Source organism: Ambystoma mexicanum, chromosome 13, assembly GCF_040938575.1.
Source record: "Ambystoma mexicanum isolate Mex_15411 chromosome 13, UKY_AmexF1_1, whole genome shotgun sequence".
Lineage (NCBI taxonomy): Eukaryota > Metazoa > Chordata > Amphibia > Caudata > Ambystomatidae > Ambystoma > Ambystoma mexicanum.
Window position 1 is genome coordinate 561,384,715 of NC_090938.1, and position 20,058 is coordinate 561,404,772.

The window sequence follows — 20,058 nt, forward strand, 5'->3', positions numbered from 1 at the left end:
TAAAAGGACGTCATTTTCCTTCTGTACATTGCTCACTTTTGCAGTTACTGCTTTGTAGAACCTGCGTCGGCTTGAAGCGAATAAACTTTATTGTTTATACTCATACACGTGTCTGCTGGTCTCTTGTTTGCAGTGCAGTTACTGGATTTTGGTTTTACAACAGGAGTCATAATTAATTATAATTAACCTACACACTGCTCAATGGGCAAGATGTAAACAGAGTGATAATGCAGAAAGAACTATAGACTGTTCACACAAAGAGATATACACAGGGTTTACTCTGACACCTAAACTAAACTCAAAAATGCACAAAGGTATGGATGAAAAGGGGCCATATGAACAACCACGAAACAAGTTAGAATGAGAACAGTGAACTTCTGTGCAATAAGGGGTTAGATAGGTAGCCATGTGTGTTGGTACTGGGAAGTAAAAAATACCAGAAAGCACTGCAGAGTATGTGGCAGGGACCATAACAAACTGCTGAGATGGGAATACAGAAAGACTCAGTAAGGATGTGTGAATGGGAAATTACAACATGTGACCTAGCGAGGCAGGGATGTACAAGCACGGGATAGCATGACTTGGTATCACGATTATAAAATGTTGCTTCTTCTAGGTCCCGAAAACGGTATAGTACAATTTTACCTAACCCCAAAAGTTCGACTCCCAAAAGTTTGACCCCCAATTTCCCGCATATATATGTGGGGGGGGGGGTAAAGTATATAAAAATGTATAGGGGTATGGTAGGGGGGTTTTGGGGGGTCTTCCCCTCACATATATATTTGTGGGAAATTAAAAACAAAAAAGTCGAACTTTTGGGAAGTCGAAGCTTTGGGTTCGGTAAAATCACTTAGAACCCCGAGAACCACCTACTTGCTTGCTATGAAAGATACTATAGAAGGGGTCTATTCGGCTTGAATGTGGGTTTGTTTCTCCTGTCGGGGATACGGTCACCTGCTGCAAAACAAAATCGCAGATTGGCGTTTTTGATTTGACACAGGGTTTAGTTGGACATCTACACACTGCTCACACAGGTTTACTTTGACAGCTATACACCGGCAGAACTACACAAAGCTTATTATGACACACTGCTATAGCTACATCATCCTACTCTGTAACCTACACTCATCAAAGCCATTTAGACACACACATGGGATACTTGTGACACAAAGTACTCTCGTGGAGCACAATACACACACATTTTTACTGTGTCATCTAGGCACAGGTCAGCCTACAAGAGAAATGCATAGAGGCTTTAATGTCACAATTACACACTGCTGCCTCCAAGTGCCACACACATGGTTCCAAATAACATCAACACTTTGCTCACCATAAGAAAGGCACAGCCAACAAATAACCTTTTACTCATCTTGCATATCACTCACCCACCCATCAATCTGAGCCAAAGGGATGTGATCTGCTCATTAAAGCACTGAGTTTGGGTGGGGATGGGGAGAATTCTAGATGTTAGACACAATCTCTTAGCCGCAAGGTTGTGTGATTCTGGGCAAGATGACTCAGCTACACAAAGTGATGGGTTGGATCGCTGGTGTGCGATCTGCTGTAGGAAGCACAAGCCATAAACCTGAGAGACTGATTGGACCTACAGCCAATAACTGGGGTGAGGCTACCTCCTACCCAAACACCTCCCTCATCGGGTAACCTGTGCATGGTACAGGGGACACATACTGGCATCTCACCTTTCCAGAGGCTCCATCTTCTCGTTCACATACCGGTAGGTCACCTGCAGGTTGCTGATGCACGTATTGTCCATGCCACACTCCTTCTGGAAGTTAATCTAAAGGCAAACCAGCAACATTAGAAAGTATTGTACTTCGGTGCCCAAACAAATACTAGTATTAAGGGCACAGCTCAGTGGGATGCCACACCAGATGTGGGTGCAGGAGAACCCAGAGCGGGAAGGGTGCAAGGGAAAGCTAGGGCCATAATTATGCATGGGATGGGGACAAAAGAAGCATGGAGGCAGGAAAGCAAAGGAGACTTAAACCTCATAAGAGCTTAAGGTTGTTGGTGTGGAATTGAAGTGGGTCACATGTGGGGAACACAGGAAAGCGGTATTTCATAGGGGTAAATTACATATAGACCTTAATTTCTGGCTCAATCTGTGTCAAAAGAGTGCACCTTCCCTAACCCCAAGGCAGAGACATTTTTTACTGAAACAAACCACCCCCAAACCCTGAGATCAGCTGGACAGAAAGCAGCGCACTACAACCTGCAAATAAAAGCAATGTTGAAACAGCAGATGGTTATGCTGGGAGATCTTACCTTCTACATCGCGATGGGACACAGACATCAAGGTGGAATTCTTTTTTATTTATTTTTTATAGAGATCCTGGCTCTTTATTAAAACACAACCAAAAATATAATTTTTTTAATTCCTCTTAGACACCACTCTTCCTTGTTCCCTCAGAGATCGGCTCCGCCAGACCACCCTCCATTCGAGGGGTCAAATGGAGACCGACAGGTTTGACCTGACACAACAGGTCCTCAACCTCTACCTGGCACCACTCATTCTAGAGGGGGGCGTGTGCTCCCACCTCCTAGGAGGCCTATGGCAGGCCACCACTTCCCTTACCTGCCTCATGCCAAGGTAGACAACAACACTTGTTTCTGTTATTCCCTCCTGATTCTCCAAACTACCCTACATTTTATATGCCTACTTGACTATTAATATTCACTACTTAAGACACCCTAGCATCAGATTACTTATAACCGTACACATATAGATTTATATACATTACACACCATCAAATATGCAGGGCCGCTGCTCACTGCCACGCCCTGCAGCACCATGGGACTGCTATACGTTGGCTCTGTGCCCTGGGGGGCAGCCATCACCCCCAAAACCTCCTCTTAGCTTCCTGGACGGCCCCATGCCCTGGGAGCTGCCTGTTGTCCCTACTGCAGCCACAATGCACTTAATTCTTTAGGCGGCCCAATCGTCATGAGGATGCCACCATAGTCATCACCACCACAACCACAGTGCCTCTGTGTTCCTGTGGCCTGCCCTGCTGTCTTCATTGTGCCGGTGTTGCGGAGGTACCAGGGAGGGCTGCACATTCGCCAGGGTTCCGGCCATTGTGCCCGTTTCCTCTGCTTCACCTGGGGTGCCAGAATGCAGGTGACCTGGGACGCGTGCCTGGGACTTTCCTCCACTGCCCTTCCTGTCGTGGCAGACCTCTGCCACCTTCACCCAATCTTCATCTACTGGACCGCAAATTGGCATATGCAGCCTGGGAACACTTCTCTTCAGGGTCCGAGGTAAAACACAAACACTACACATTAAATAACACATCAAATAAACTATTTTTACTACGCCCTGGTGGGTGGGTGTGTGTGTGTATATTTCTTAATGTCCGTCAGGGACACAGGCTACATACATATACTCACCCCCATCAGAAAGAAATGCGGGTACTCCTAAATGAAAACTTTACTTAAGTTCATACCAGTAATAGATCCATACAATCTGTCTATTTGCGGCATTTTGTGGTTGGGTATGTAAATATCATGGTTTTGTAAATGTACTTTCACTGGGGCCGATCAATAGAACGTCGAATAGATCTTTATAATGTAGGCTTGATTCCCACTCCGCCCCACACAGCAACGCCAAAAGGATCCACGCTGCTTAATATGTTAAGTCTTCAACCACACCTGACACAAGGTGTTTTGGAAGTATTTATTTCATATAAAATAAGGGGAACCCCTGATCCAACAGCTCCACTAACAGTCACTCACGTAGCAGCAGAGCCCTCCTTAAGCCATGCACAGAACCTAGAATGTCAACAGGTTCCCGTGGAGACAGGAAAATCAATCAATTACAAACCCAGCACGAGTGTGCAGAACCATTTGGACTCAAATACAACAAAAAATATTCCCTAGTCACTATTGCGAGGAGCTCTGCACTAAGGAACCAGATAACACCAACACAGAGATACTAATAGAGGAAGCTTTAGAAACTTGCTTCCTAAAAAACAAGCACAGCAAGTGTCGGCTATTGAAATCACAATTGCGCTCAAATAAGTAATAGACTCAAAATAAGGAACTGGCCGGATGGCATTAAAAAAATTAATTTATAAAAAAAGAAACTATAGAATTTCACACATTTATTTAATATGATTCGGAAAGAAGGAACTGCCAAGATCATGGAGCTTGGCTAATTTGCGCATAATTATATACATTGGGGGGTGGGAGGGATTTCAGACTGCGAACCACACCGACCAATCTCCTTTAGGATTAAGAAGGGAAAATATATGCAATGATAATAGCTGATAGACTAAGCACTAAACAACCTAATCTGGCAGAAAAAGAACAGCAGGCTTTTATTCAAAAAGAACAGACCGTATCATGCTACTGACTGTCAATAGCCCTTCACAGAGCTGACCAAGCAAGGAAGGAACAAGTTACTTACCTGTAACTATTGTTCTCCAGCCTGGGTCTGCCATGGATTCACATGCTCATGAATATTCCCAGTCATCAGGGTGGGAATCCTCGGTAAAGAAAAAATCAGTTGCAGTTTCGGAACTGTCTTTCTTAGTAGTAACCAATCACTGGTCTCTGGGTCATACTTCCCCCAGCCAATGACTGCCCTCTCCTTAAGCCCCTCCCCTGGCAGCCATCTTCAGATTTGGTAGCACGTAAGTGGCAGTATAACCAAGTGAAGAGCCGCAAAGGGGTAGGAGGGAGGGTTCACATGTGAATCCATGCCTGACCCATGCTGGAGAACAACAGTTCTCCAGCATGGTAAGTAACTTGTTCCTTCTCCAGCATGGGGTCTGGCATGGATTCACATGCTCATGAATACAGGAATACATAGCAGTACACACATGCACAACCACGGGAGTGGGCAAGGCTCAACATTAAGCATCTCTTACCTCCTCACCAGGCCCACCTTCAGGCGAACAGGTTGCGCAGCACTGCTTGGCCGACTCTGGACTCCTCCCTGGAATCCTGGTCGATGCAGTAGAATCTCGTGAAGGTGTGCGCCGACCTCCACGTAGCAACCCTGCAGATGTCCAGCCGGGGCACACCAAATAGGAACGCTGTGGTAGCAGCGATCGCTCTGGTCGAATGGGCTCTCGGACGGCCGGACAGCGGTCCGTTTGCCAACCGGTGGCAGTGCATAATGCAGCCGGAGAGCCATCTGGAAATGGAAGCCTTTGAGATGGCCTTCCCTTGGTTCACAGGTCCAAAGTTCACAAACAGCTGTGATGTCTCCCGAAAACTCTTCATGAGGTCCACATAGAACTTCAGCGCTCTAGCTACATCCAGCGAGTGCAAAGTCCTCTCGGCCGGCGACGGGAAGAAAAAGATAACATCAAGGGCTCGTTGAGATGGAAGTCCGACGGCACCTTGGGCATGAAGGAGGGGTGCGCCCTCAGCGCCACCCTCGTCTCGTGTAAAGTCGGGTATGGAGGTTTACAAGAGAGGGCCTGGATCTCTCCCACTCGTTGTGCGCAGGTGATGGCCACAAGAAACGCTGTTTTCCACAACAGGAACTTAAACGGTGCAGAATGCAGAGGCTCGAATGGCGGCCCATGAGCCTGGTCAGCACCACGTTGAGCTCCCACACCGGGGCAGGAGCCTTCACCGGCGGGAACGATCGGAACAGTCCCTTCATGAACTCCTTCACCAGGCGATGGGACCACAGAGATGAGCGCCCCAGAGTTCTGGTGTAGCGGGAGATAGCCACCAGATGGATTTTGATGAAGGCATGGGCCAGCCCCGCCTTGGCCGACGACAATAAGTACGGCAGCTCTTGAGGGGCCGTTATCCGCAGAGGGTTGATCTTTTGTGCGCCGCACCAGACAGAGAACCTCTTCCACTTATGTCCATAGCACTTGAGTTGAGGACGCCCTGGCCTTGGCAAGCACCTCCTTGCAGTCCGCCGGGATATCGTACCCTCCAAACTCTAGTACTGCAGGAGCCAGGCCTGCAAGTTCAGCGACCCTAGGTCGTGATGGAGCCTCCTTCTCTGGCGAGGAGATCCGCAGCGGTCGACAGCTTGACTGGGGGGGGGGGGGGGGGACGCTGACAAGTCCAGAAGGTCCGGGAACCAGATCTCTCTCAGCCACGCCGTTGCAACGAGGATCATCCTGCACCGGGACCTCTTGGGTTGGTTGATGAGTCGCAGCAGCAACGGCGGGAACGCATACAGGAACAGGTCGTCCCAGGGGAATGAGAAGGCATCGCCCCATGCTCCCCGGCTGGGGAAACCTGCTGGCGAACCTCCGGCACTTGGAGTTTGTCGCCGTTGCGTATAGGTCGATCTGGGGATTGCCCCATCGTTGGAAGAGTAGACCTACTTGATCCTGATGCAGTTCCCACTTGTGGCACGAGCGCAGCTCCCTGCTGAGTGAGAACACGGCTCGGAGTTCCAGGATGTTGATATGCAGTGACCTCTCCTCCGGGAGCCAAAGGCCTCTTGCGTGGAGATCTCCGGTGTGCACTCCCCACCCCTCCATGGAGGCATCCGTTGTCACGGTCTCCTGATGCGCTGTTGTCTGGAAGTCTGCAACCACCATCAGATGCTCGCGGGCGCCCCACCACCGGATCGCCTGGCGGAAGGCCTCGTTGAGCGGGATCCTGTTTTCGAAGCTGCCCGCTGCTTGCATCCACTGGGCGTCGAGGAACTCTTGCAGGGGTCGCATCCGCAGTCTGCACAAGCGCACTAGGTAGATGCACGAGGACATCATGCCGAGAAGGGACTTGATGGACCGCACCCTGGCGACATCCATGGCCAACAGCCGCTGCACCTTGCCCATGATGGCCTTCGTCCTTTCCTCCGACGGGGAGGCCAGTCGCGCCACTGTGTCGAGCTTGGATCCCAGAAACAGTGCGACCTGCGACGGAACCAGATGGGATTTGGTGAAGTTGATGGAGAAGCCCAGGTCCGTGAGCAGTTTGATGGTCTTCCCTGTGTGCCCGACGGCGAGTTCTCTTGTCTTTGCTCGGATGAGCCAATCGTCTAGGTAGGGGTAGACGTAGATCCCCTGTAGGCACAGCTGCGCTGCCACCAGCGCTTGGCACTTGGTGAAAACCCTGGGTGCCGACTTCAATCCGAATGGAAGGGCCTTGAACTGGTAGTGCCGTCCCTGGACTACGAATCTGAGAAACTTTGATGTCCTTTTAGAATGGGGATGTGAAAGTAGGCATCCTCCAAGTCCAGCGACGATAGGAAGTCGCCCTCCTCCAGCTGCCCCAGCACGTGCTGGAGGGTAACCATCCGGAACTTCTGGGCCTTGATGTACTTTTTGGGCCCCGAGGTCGCCTCCACTGGGGTAGCCTCCACAGGCATCGCCAGGAGGCTCGTGGTTGATGGCATCAGTGAAAGTGCGCCCTGCCTGGCAGCCGAGGAGCCCTGTTCGGTGCTCCCGGTGCCCGCAGACTCGCGGTGCTTAGCCTTTTGTTGGGCCCCCGTCACCGGAGTGCCCTCAAAAGGACATAGAAGACTGCTCGGACCTCTTCTTCTTCTCACCTCCTTCCAGCCAGTTGGTGAGGCGGATACGCCGATCCTTCATGGTCCATTCCGACAAGTTCTTGCAAAACGCACAGTCCTTCTCCACGTGCGGCAGTAGAATGCTCGTCCTCCTTGAAGACATTCTGCAATCCGCATCCAGGGCAGTTCCTGAACAGCTTGGATCCGGGCATCGAGTTTCCTTTGTCCTGGGCCATGTCCACGGGGTAGGCCTCAAGGTCTTCTGGAATCCTCCAAAAGCGTAACTCGACAAGAACTTAGCCCTTGAGGGGCATAGAAAATTCCGAAACGGGTCCCCGTTGATCGGAAGTAGAAACGGTGGAGCTTGAGGCTCGATTGACCGAAAAAATGAGTTTAAACTCAAATCGCAAAACGCAGTAAAAGCTCGAGAGCTATAGCACGAGGACTCCCAACACTTGAACGTGGCTGCCAGGGGAGGTTCTTAGGGAGAGGGCAGTCATTGGCTGGGGGCAGTATGACCCAGAGACCAGTGATTGGTTACTACTAAGAAAGACATTTCAGAAACGAAACTGCAACTGATTTTTTATTTACTGAGGATTCCCAGCCTGACGACGGGGAATATTCATGAGCATGTGAATCCATGCCAGACCCCATGCTGGAGAAATGAGATAGTAATTGTGACATGGTCCTTCCATATGGAAATTACTTACAAGAACAGAATTGATGGAAGATAACATGTGGAGTACTGGTCAAACAAGTAATTAACAACTATCAGACACAGGGCGTTAATAACCTTGAGGCAAAAGACAAATGTGTTCGTAAAGCCCACTTCAGTTTGCTTTGTATGCTTTGCCTATTGCTGGGATGATCACAAGTTCCAAAGAGATCAAATACCAGTGAATTAATGTGTGGCATCATAAAACGCTCCATTGGGGTCCGAGGGCTGTCCTGCTTCTAGAATGTTCAGGGTTGGGGTGTCAGTGCCTATGGGGCCGTGTGCATACACAGCACATTTTGCACAAAAACGCTAAGCGAATTATATATAGGATGTGTCAAAAACAACAAAGCTTGGATAAATTATTTATTCCAGAACAGGTGAAACTCCCTATCCAAAGAGGATACATGAAACGGGATAAAAAATATTGAATATAAAAGAAAGTCGTGTAGGCAAACTTATCAGACGGAAAAGCCACAGCACAACATGAAAAGGCACTCTTGGAAATATGAAAAGGAATTCAGAACGAAAGCTCAAACTTTAAGTGCCAATATTGCTAGAACTCCTGAATCGGATAGACACGTATTTTCTCAATAACAGCAGGACTTCCTAATGCCTCGAAATACAAAAAAAGAATTAAAATAGCCATCCGTGCATAGAGTTCCAGAAGCCGTCCAAGCTCGGTCATCTCCTGTCCGGACAGTGGCAATACCTTACTCTAAAAGTCAGAGATGCTGCCTTTGGCCATCTGAAAGCCTCCTAGCATGTGGCAGCAGACGTCATCACAGAACTAAGAACATTGGACTACAATACAACTATGCACAAAGCAATGCATTGGCCATCCCTTCAAGCACACACCAGTCACAACCAAAACACCACTCAACCTGGCTGTGAAGTCCACCATTTCCCGATGCTCATGCCGCACCAGAAGCCACATCGCCAGACTGGAAACAAATTGAGGCAAGAGCGGGGTAGTGGCATGAGAAAATAGCCATTTTCCTGCTACACAGCCTCTTTCTGGGAACAGATCAGACTTGTACCCTACAACTGTCACTTCGGGAAAGACCTGAAGACCCTCCTCTTTATACAACATCTCAACAATGGCTGATCACTCCACTCAACCCAATCTCTCTCCCCCCACCTCTGGTCTGCCTACAATTCTAGCAACCCCTGCATCTTAACGATAACCCTATTGGCACGCCCCATCTACAGCGCTCTGTTGCTTCCCAGCTAGGGTTGCATTTTATAAATCACATAAACACATTTTTAAACATTTTGCAAGTACCTTATAGTAGAAGCTGCTCTGATAACACAATGTAAGACTGACCGTCACTCCAGTCACTATAATACCAGTTAGAGCACAACAATCTCAAGCGGAACATTTTTGGAGCAGGTATGCGAGTCTCGAAGAGGATGCCGATTACTTGCAGACAGAGTGTTCTGTGAACCACCAAGACCTAAAAGATCCAAGCCACTCTAGTCACCCGTAACATGCATGGTCCACCAGGTCCGATGTTAAATGACCAAAATTAGATAAATAGGGTGCGACCTTCTGTGTCACTTCTATGACAATGATGCATACTGAGGAGTCACGGCCAGAAGACAGGAAATTATTCAACCATATCCAATGCCGGAAAATCAAATAGTCCGCAAGTCAATCATAGTAGGCAACAGCCGCGCAAAGGTATTAAAAAAAAAAAAAAAAAAAAAGCTATTCTATATTAACCTGGTATCGATCCTCGGCAGAGCGGACAGTGATGAGATCTCGCATGAAAGAGAAAGAGTGCATTACCCTAATAGCACTGCACACCCAAGCAAAGACCATCCATTTTATATAGACATGGGGAAGTAAGCAGAGGGACAGTAGTGAGCCCTCTGAAGCCTCTTGTGTGGCTGGGGCACGTGGGAATGCATCCAGGCTTCTGATAAGCTACTGCGAGAGCAGCAAGCACTCCACGATAGGGCTTGCTAGGGTGAAGATTCAGAAACTGGATAACAGCCGAGACCACCAAGGCTCTGTTGTCAACGATAACCTCTGGATAACGAGGGGAGACGTGTGTCACATTGCCAGATTTCACCAAGAGTGCATTTTTCAGCAGATGGGTAATGCCAAGATCAATGGTTGCACTATTAAACAGAAAGCAGCAGCAGAAGGCGTAACCAATGCCAATACTGTGGTCACAGAACTGGCAGGCGAGGTTTCATACTGTGTCGGGAGTTCACCTGGGTGCAACTAGAACTACATAACAGACAGACTTCTAGGAGCGATATATCGAAGTAAGTGCACCCTCTGGGCAGTTTAAGTATGCATGGAATCGGAAACTCAGGAGCCTCATGGAAGTTATTGTCCCATATTAACACAAAAGAGGCTAACATGACTTGAAATCCTAATATCAGGCATTATGTACACTTCCGAAAGCAATCTTTCAACAAAACGAGCTGATCCCAATATGGGTAAATAAAAAGAAAATGGCTTTTTCCATGGTCGGGATGGAGTAAATTGTATCAGCACGCAAAGTTACCATTGAAACAGTATCTACTTGTTTTAAATTGAAAGCTGAAAATTAAAAATGGCCTTTTGTGCAACTCTTGAAATCTGAAGAATTAGCTTGGTTAAATACTTTTGCAATAATGTTATGTTATTTGCCATTTATATAGTGCTCCATATATCATTGGTATGACCTCAAAGCCCTGGCAGGTTGAACGCCCTAGGGGACCGTAGTCCAGGTCAGCTGAGAGAGTAAGGTGTCATAGGGTGCACCAGTTATGTGTGCAGCTGATGCAAATGCCTGATGGTAGCTGCATCCTAGCACTAGGCGTGGTGGTATTGATATCAGTTGAATGTGCGCAGTCTGGAGGGTGGACACTAAGACTGGGTTCTGGCTGCGTTAGGCCTATGTGGGACGCTTATGTGTGCAGCTAGGCCGGTTTGTCATGGGATGTAGCTGCATTTTATTAGCATGATGAGGTGTTCATGGGGTAATGTTTGTATGTGAGCAGCTAGGCCGAGACTGATCAAGGGGTGTAGCTGCACTCTAATTGTGTGATGGTGTAGAGTAAGCACAGTGAAATGGGAGGTGAGTGTTTGGGTGGAGTTATGATCTAAGGAGTTTGCCATTCCGGATTTCAAGCGTGCATTTGCTTAATAGTGACTTAATAAGCGTATTCGGTGGCGTCATTGCTCGGGATCTCATTGAGCCATTAGTCATCGGGTTGCAATGGTTCAATCACTTCAGATGGTCATGGTCGGCATTACGGAAAAGAGCCACGATTTTAGAGCTTTGCGGAACATCATAACGTCTTGGGTGTGTCGAATATGTGGGGGGAGCGAGTTCCACAGAGATGGGGCAATGGTTAAGGCAGATCCTCCGATCCTGACAGAGTTAGAGGTTGGAATCACTAGGAGGGCAGTGCTTGATCCGAGGGTGCAAGATGGGAGGTATGGTTTTATCCTTTCTTGTTGGTACAGGTCTTGTGCGCTGCTCGGCGAGTGATGCATAGGGTCTTGAAGGTGGCCCTTCGTCCGACTGGGAGCCAGTGGAGGGTTCGGAGCTGGTGAGATGTGGTCTCTTTGACCCAGGGCAAGGAGCATTTTTGCAGAAGCGCTTTGGGCTCTTTCGAGTTTGTTGAGTTGGTATGCCGGAGATCCGAGCTATAGGGAGTTGGCATAGTCCAGTCTCGACATTACAATAGACATAACTGCAGCAAGTCTGTTCTGGTAGGAGAGTTAGGTAAAAATGCATCTGGGAAGTTTGAGGTGGTAATGACAGCATTTTGACACGTTGTTGATCTGACGGGAGAGGGTTAGGTCTGAGTCCATAGTGCAGCCTAGGTTTTTCACTATATCAAAGGGGGGCCATGGGAGCAGATGTGGTAGAAGGGCAGTATTGCTGCACATCATAAATTCAGTTTCATCAGGGTTCAAAAGATGGTTTATTGTCATCCATCGGTCAATATCGCAGAGACAGGTTTCAAGGTCAGGATGGGGGTTGGTGCCTGACTTGGGAATTCTAAGGATAATTTGGGTATAGAGTGGTCATATAGCGGTTGAACAGGAGAGCAGATAGGCATGCGCCTTGGGGTACTCCAGTGTTCACTGAGTGAGCAGTTGAGACAAAAGCGGAGAGGAGGGTTGCTTCCTGTTGCTGAGGAAAGTGCCGATCCATTTGAGATCAGTGTCACAGATTCTTAAGGAGTGAAGGCGGTCAAGGAGGATTGAGTGGTTAACCGTGTCAAAGGCTGCAGAGAGATCAAGTCGAATCACTGCTGCGCAGCCCTCGGAGTCTGCAGAGATCTTGATATCATCCCAGATCAAGATCAGAGTGGTTTCTGTTCCATGTTGCGGTCTAAAACCCGATTATGTGGCGTCAAGAAGATAGTTGGATTCTAAAAAGGAGTTGGGAGTATGCTGTTCGGTCAATGAGTTTCGCAAGAAATCTGGTGTTGGAGATCGGTCTTTAATTCTTGGGGTCAAGGGATGCCTTTTTTAGATGACAGATGTGAGGGAGTCATTTAGTATGACTCTTGCATGTTCTCCTGCGCAGGTAGATAATATTCCTTTCAGGACAGAGGCGGGGCAGGTCGCCAGGCGACCCAGAGGGTTTTGCTGGCAGAAAGCAATAATGGCAAATTGCAAGAAAAAAGTGTCATGATTCATAATGGAGTTTTGTAGTACAACTTAGTTCCAGTTTGGGAAAAGCCCTTAAGCCAGAGGTACAGTGCACACTACCTGTCAATATTTAATGATACTGTAGGAGTTACTAATTTGTAGTGTGGTCTGTACATAGGTGACACCCCATGGGGTGGGAAGCTATACAATCTTTCAGTGACTGTTGCTTAAGGTGCTGATTTTATTAAAGCTAGTCGAGCATATTTCACTCTGTCCAAATGGTTTTTAGTTTTACATTTTTCAAAACCAGCAGGAAAAAAATAGAACACTTGTTCAAAGACTTTATTTCTCCAAGAGTATGTAATTTTAAAGGAGCCTACTCATGCATTACAATCGGAAAATGTGGAATCACGACAGTTTTAATCGAAACAGTAGGAAAGAAAACTTCACATGGGTTAACTGTGGCCAAGCAGAAAGAGTTTAAAGTTCTGAGTTTGGTACAAACAAAATCTACTTAAAATGTGTGAACTGTAAGCATAAGAGCAGTGTGTGATCTCTTCTCATTTAAAAGATTGGTCTCCGTGCTGCTTCTTTAGAGCTGCACTCATTCCAAGCATCCAAGCCAGCTGCGCAAAATCAGTTTGAATACAGAATACTTCAAATGGGAGTTGCACACATGGTCTGGGTTTATCCTGAATACTTGGTGTGGTGGGGGGATCCTTATGCAGCAGACAGGTCTCTTGTTCTGCGTCCCGATTTTGGAGTACACTATTTGGTTGTATAGGTGCCTAACAAATGCTCAAAAAAATAAAATAAATCCTGGCTGTGAATTTCGTTTTGATGGCTTGTATGATGTATCAGTACCAGTATAGATTTGAACCAGCCTGCTCTTATTATACATAGGTTTGTATTGCTTCTAGAAAACTATCTACAGCTCAACACGCTCTCGAGCCTCGTTCGCACACTACTAAAAAATTCTATGTCAAGACGCTGAGGCTCGGATTATGCTTCTTTAATCTTTACTCAACTTGAACAGCATTACAATAACAAGATCAGTAGACCAATAAACTACATGTTCCATGTAAAACAGAGCCTTTAGTAGTTTTCATGTTATTGGTCTTCAAAATAAACATGTGATCTTATTCCTCCAATAGTCTCTCAAAACCTCCATAAATCTGTCCACTGTTTTAATATCCTCCTTTTTCTTTGCTGCTCGGGCAGCCAGTTAAGTACCAATTGATTATTTTTTATAGATTAACTTGACTGATTTAAATATTTTTTTGTAAGCAGCATGGGGAATCAGAGCACGAGCACAACGTATTCAAACCTCGGGCAGAGCATTTCCTCAGATTAGGGTAAATCATAAGTTTCCCAGTAAAAAACTCTGTGACAGGAGTCTAGTCTGACATTAGGAGGCAGAGTAGACAGCGCCGGAGAGGAGGCGTGTCAGGGTATTCCGCTGCGGCCCCGCTCCGTTTAGCCGCGTCTTCATTGAGTGCCCGAAAAAATGGAAGAATATTTCTCACGGGACGAGAGATAACTGATACTACACTCTGTATAAACAGAAGGTTCTGCGCTACACGGGCACACCATCAGAGGCGGCGAACCTCTGTGAGAAGGCCACACAACGGAGTGTAACAGCACCACCTGGTGGATAAATATATAAAGCTGCAGAAAAGGAACAAACATTAACAGGCACAGACCCAAGTCAAACCTGAAAGGTGGCAAAGCCTTGAATTGAGATCACTGCTCACACTGCAAGTGTAGTTGTGAGGGCAATACAGGCCAAAGGATCCTGTGAAGAAATATACTGATTATATAGCTTACCTGTGGCAAATACGGTCTTCATTCACAATGCCCAGCTACAGCAAAGTAAGTCAAAAAAGGAACTATGCCGATATGGGGCAAGTTATACAGAAGGCTCTAGGGGCCAGTATTGGGCATCCCCACCAGATGGCCATTTTGGAGGATTGGCTAAAATTCTCACAAGGCATGCAAGAGCTCAGGGAGCAAAAGGACATGGAATAGAGAACGGGGGAAGAAAGAGAGCCTGTAAGGTTAACCATACGAAGACCCGCCCCTCAGGCATGTCACAGAATAAAACAAAAAATGCAGAAGTCTAAGAGGTGAGTGCAAAAATGGCAGGACATCCTCGGACAGCGCAGAACAGGACAATTGGCAATAACAATCCTCAGAGGAAGCGGAAGTGATATCTTCATCTGAGGAAGAAGGAACTAAACAACCGAAAAAGAGGATGAGGCCGGGGACAATTTTAACCCAGATACACCAAAGCACCCGCGCTCAGCAGAGTGGGAACCACTGGCAAAGATTATCGCATATTTGAAGAAGAGACCAAGGACACCTTTATCGAAAGAGGCTAGAAACAAACTTAGGGCAGAATGCCCAAGACCACACCTGGGTATTACCGAAACACCTTAGATGGAAAAAATAAAATGGTGACCTTTATGAGCAAATATGCTAAGGACAAAATAGTTGCTAGATGGAGCCTGGCGGTCATGCCAGGACAAGATTTTAGATGTGGTGTGACCGCTCACCAAAATAGTACAAAAGGCAGCAGATACCAAAGAGAAAAATGAACCCATAGACACTGCGATACTGTCAGGTTGGGCACAGAGAGCAGTATGTCTTTTAGGGAACGTAAACTTTGCACTCCCAACAGAGACGCAAGTCAGTTCTGGTAAAAATTGCCCCCAAACTAAGTGAACTTGCAATTTCAGAAGCAGCAGCTAAAGGGAAGCCCTTTGGTGATTCCTTCATAAAAGGAGCTTCCAAAATTCGCTAAAGCCTAAGTGGCTATTGACAAGGCACAAGCATCCCTAAAAAGGGTGTTTGGGAGGCACAGGCTAGCAGAGGAAGGGGTCGCTCAGCCAGCCCGTACATTCATCACAGGCCCTTCAACAACAGAAGTCACTGGAGGCAGGATGACCAAAGATCCAACCCGTTCTTCCCTATCCAGGGGGAGTGGGAGGGGAAGAGGCTGGAGGCAACCAGAACCCCAGCAACAGCCGAACGCAGGTGAGACCAATGATACAGAAAACCTATACAATAGAGAGTACCCGCAGTAGGCGAGAGACTGGCGCAATACGTAGAACACTGGCACACTTTATCATCAAATATCTGGATCACGAATACAGTTGAAGGGTTTCAGGTAGTTTCCATTTCAACCCATTTCAGGCACAAACGTGTTAGTGCAGCGGACAAAGAACTGCTAGACAAAGAAATAGAAGCCGTAGTAAAGAAAGAAGCCATAAGGTTTCAGAGCAGTCAGACATCTATGGGAGCAATATGTTTTTGGTCAAGGGAAAACACAAGCCGAGACCAGTTATAAATATAAAGGAACTGAACAGCTTCATATTGTACAGACACTTCAAGATGGAGGGTATTCACCCCCTGGGGGCATATTACAAAAGGACAATTGGTTGGTAAATATAGATCTCAAGGATTCTTACCTGACAGTTCCAATAACTACAGATCAGAGGACATACCCAAGATTCACATGGAAGGGACATATGTGGGAATTCACATGTCTACTCCTTCAGACTAGCATCAGCCCAATGGCGTTTCACAAAGTTGATGAAACCTGTAGTGACATATCTAAGGGAACAATGGATACATATGATTGTGTATTTAGAAGACATCTGTAAAATGTGCCAAGACAGAGATGATCAAGCAATAGGTGACCAACACCCTGGACCCACCAGAGCGTCTGGGTTTTCTGGTCAACTGGGAGAAGTTAGTTCTGACACCGAATCAGTCCATTGAGATGTTTAAACACCCCTCGGGGTATTCTGGGTCTACCGGTTCACAATGTAAATGACATAAAAAGATCAAGAGTGCTCAAACAAGGTCGATTCGGGAAAATAGCCAGACCAGTGGGACAATTAGCATCAATACAAGCGATGTTCCCAGGCCCACTCCATTACAGAGCCTTCCAGAGATTAAAGATACATCTCTGGAGGGGCCATTTTATGAACAGAGAATTGCTCTCTCTCAAGGAAGAAATGCAGTGGTGGCTACAACATCTGGAGGCATGGAACGGGAGAGCAATACTTGGCTCATCCCTGGACCTAATAATAGTCAGATGCCAGCAGATGGGGCTGAGGAGCCCGGTGTGGAAATCTGATGACGGGAGGGAGATGGTTTAGGAAAGAACTGGATATGCATATCAACTGTTTGGAGCTTCTAGCAGGCTTGTTCGCAGTGAAATGCTGGACACAGGAGAAAGTACAAGATGGAAAATGTGTCCATGGTAAGATATATAAAAAGGTTAGGAGGAACGAGAAACAAGATGCTAGTGGATCTAGCGAAGGAGTTCTGGCATTTATGCCTACAAAAGGAGGATTTCAGTGACAGCCGAGTACCTGCCGGACAGTCTGAACGAAGTAGTAGATAGGAACTCCAGGTTCCTAAAGGATGCCAGCAACTGAAGCTGGACGAAACAGTGTTCCAAAAACTGTGGACAAGATGGGACCATTTCAGAGGGACCTATTTGCATTGAGGCTGAACAGATAGATTCCTCAATTTTCACCTGGAGACCAGACCCTGAAGCAGAGGCGACGCTTTTCTGCAAGTATGGGGCCCAGAAATAGAACATGCCTTCCAGCCGTTCCCAGTGATAGCAAAAACTCTGGCACGGGTGAGGAAACAACAAGTATCGTTAATATTAGTGACACTGGCATGGAGGGGACAAGCATGGTTCCCAGATTTGCTGGAAATGACATACGACAACCCAATCACATTACCAACGATTGGATCGATGATTCGAGGCCAGACAGGGAACAACCATCCTCTAGTGGAATCAGGCAGCCTCAACCTCATTGGCAGCAATACCCGGGGTGCCTGGGCCAGGCCAGGACTGTAGCACAAAACTGAGCACATAATTGAGGAATCCTGGGCACCAGGGACCAGAAAGGCATACAGGTCTGGATGGTCAAAGTGGCATAGCTGGTGTATGGAGAGGAGTGTTAATTCAACTAGAACAGATGTAGTGCATGTAGCAAATGTGTTGCGCAAATGGCAACACAAGGCAAAGCATACAGGACCATCAATACCACTAGATCTGCGATATCAGCGGAACACAAGCAATTAGAAGGACGAATAGTAGGGGAACATCCCTTGATATGCAGATTACTGAAAGGTATCAGACCGATGAGACCCCCCCCTGTGTAAAATACGACCAATTATGGGACGTAGACAGAGTATTAAAGTCGTTCACAACATGGCCAGATAACTATGAACTATCCAGGAAATAATTATCAGCAAAGGTGAAAATGCTATTATGTTTATTATCATGCAAAAGGGTATCTGACGTAAGAGCGTTAGAGGTTGATAGGAAGACATTTACTCCCACGAGTGACATTCTATATATTTAGACGAACTAAAATGAATCTGAACACTATAGAACATGCATCTTTCACTGAACAACCTAAATTACAGCAGTATATAAATGAAACAAAGGAGATTATTCCCACAGCGGTATCCCAGTTGCTCATTGCACTGGGATCTTTTAGGGCAGTAGAGCCAGCAACTTTGGCAAGATAGATGAGATGGGTGATGAGCCAAGCGGGCATTCACATTTCACACTGTGGCGCACACTTAGCTAGAGGTGCTATGGCATCCAAAGCTTTTCGTGTAGGAGCACGACTGGAGGATATATTGAAGGCAGCAGATTGGACAAATGAGTGCACAATCAAAACTTTCTATTTCAAACTAGTCGAGGTAACAACGTTGGTGGTAAATCAGCTTTAAACAAGCACAATTCGAGCCTCTGGTTCTTGACATAGAATTCAGATTTTCAACACATTTGTTTAAGAAAGTCATAATTCTATTAAAGACACATATGCAAAGGATTTTCCCACCCTTCTAAATGTGAAAATTGATAATGGAATGCCATGATGATGTAATTATGTGATGTATTTGTCATGCAACACAATTACCCACCCCAGATGACCAGGAACGTACAATTTTCTTTAATTGCAGCTTCCATGGGAGACAGCAAGCAGACAGGAACCGGAGAGTCAGGACGAGATTAGATAAAAGGTCTGCATTTACCAGATGGGACGCCAAAAAATTGATGATCAGCGAAAGAAAAGGAGGATATTAAGATGGTGGACAGATTTATGGAGGCATTTAGAGACTATTGGAGGAATAAGAACACGTTTATTTTGAAGATCAATAACAAGAGAAATACTAAAGATTGTTTTATCCGGAACATGTAGTTTTCTCACTTTATTGTTCGGCTGATCTTGTTATTGTAATGCTCCTCGAGTTGAGTAAAGATAAAAGAAGCATACTCTGAGCCTCCATGTATTTAATAGAATTATGACTTTCTTAAATGAATGTGTTGAAAATCTGAATTCAACAATAGTAATGATAATGGGATGTCCTGGTAGTTCCACCTGGAAGCTACGGGTCGTTCATTGTAGATTATGGTGACCAAACAGTGGCAATGTAGGCCAATTAACATTGGATGACTTCAATATCCCTCTTTGTGAGAGTCTTTTCAAGTCCTAGTGAAAGCCAAACAGTCTTTGTTATTCAGTGCTCCAGCCACTCTTTCACGGGTCAATGTTGCGCTTTAGAAATGCCAAAATAACAAAACCGACATGAACTAGTTTTCACAATATGAAAGTCTGCAAAATGATGGTGTGATGGTGCAGAAATGAAAAGTTTGAGAGATCATCCAACATTCTTTTTAACTTCTTACAGAGTTCAATGTGGTAGCATAAGGTCTTTGGCCTGAGATTATGCTGCCAAACCATTAAGTTAAGATTCCAAAATTCTTCAATGCCCTCAAATGTGATATCTGGGATTAAGCCATATCAAACACAACAGAAATCTTGTTTCAAAGACACAACATGGAGCAACTCTGGGACAGCCATTGCCTATTTTCCAAAAGAGAACCAAAAACGAGAGCCTTTCATAGAAAAATAGGTTAATTTGCAGGGAAGAATGATCTCCACTGATGTACGATAACATGTTCTGTTTTGCTTTGATCTGCATTGTTCATAACATGGAAAGTAGGATCTAAAATGTGCATGTTCATAGATTAACAGAGGGACAGAAACTAACCACACATTTACTTTGTCTTTTTTTTCACCACAGACTCGATTCAACTTTTCAAGAATGCCATCACATACTTCACTTTTTACCTGCAACAACGCTATATTCATAATGATAAATGCATTTTTCATAGATCCAACGGAAATAAAAGACTACCAACGCCATCCCTGAATCAGTCATTACCTGCATTGAAGC

General features: G+C 46.2%; 1 protein-coding gene across 3 annotated transcripts in view; it reads right to left on the minus strand.

Annotated features, from left to right (window-relative positions):
* ITGA3 (integrin subunit alpha 3) overlaps window positions 1-20,058 on the minus strand; it is a 469,598-nt gene that overhangs the window by 77,327 nt on the left and 372,213 nt on the right. For all 3 annotated transcript variants that reach the window (XM_069634365.1, XM_069634363.1, XM_069634364.1), the window contains one exon: window positions 1,701-1,798. In XM_069634365.1, coding sequence (XP_069490466.1) covers window positions 1,701-1,798 — 98 coding nt within the window. The remainder of the gene's footprint in view (window positions 1-1,700; window positions 1,799-20,058) is intronic.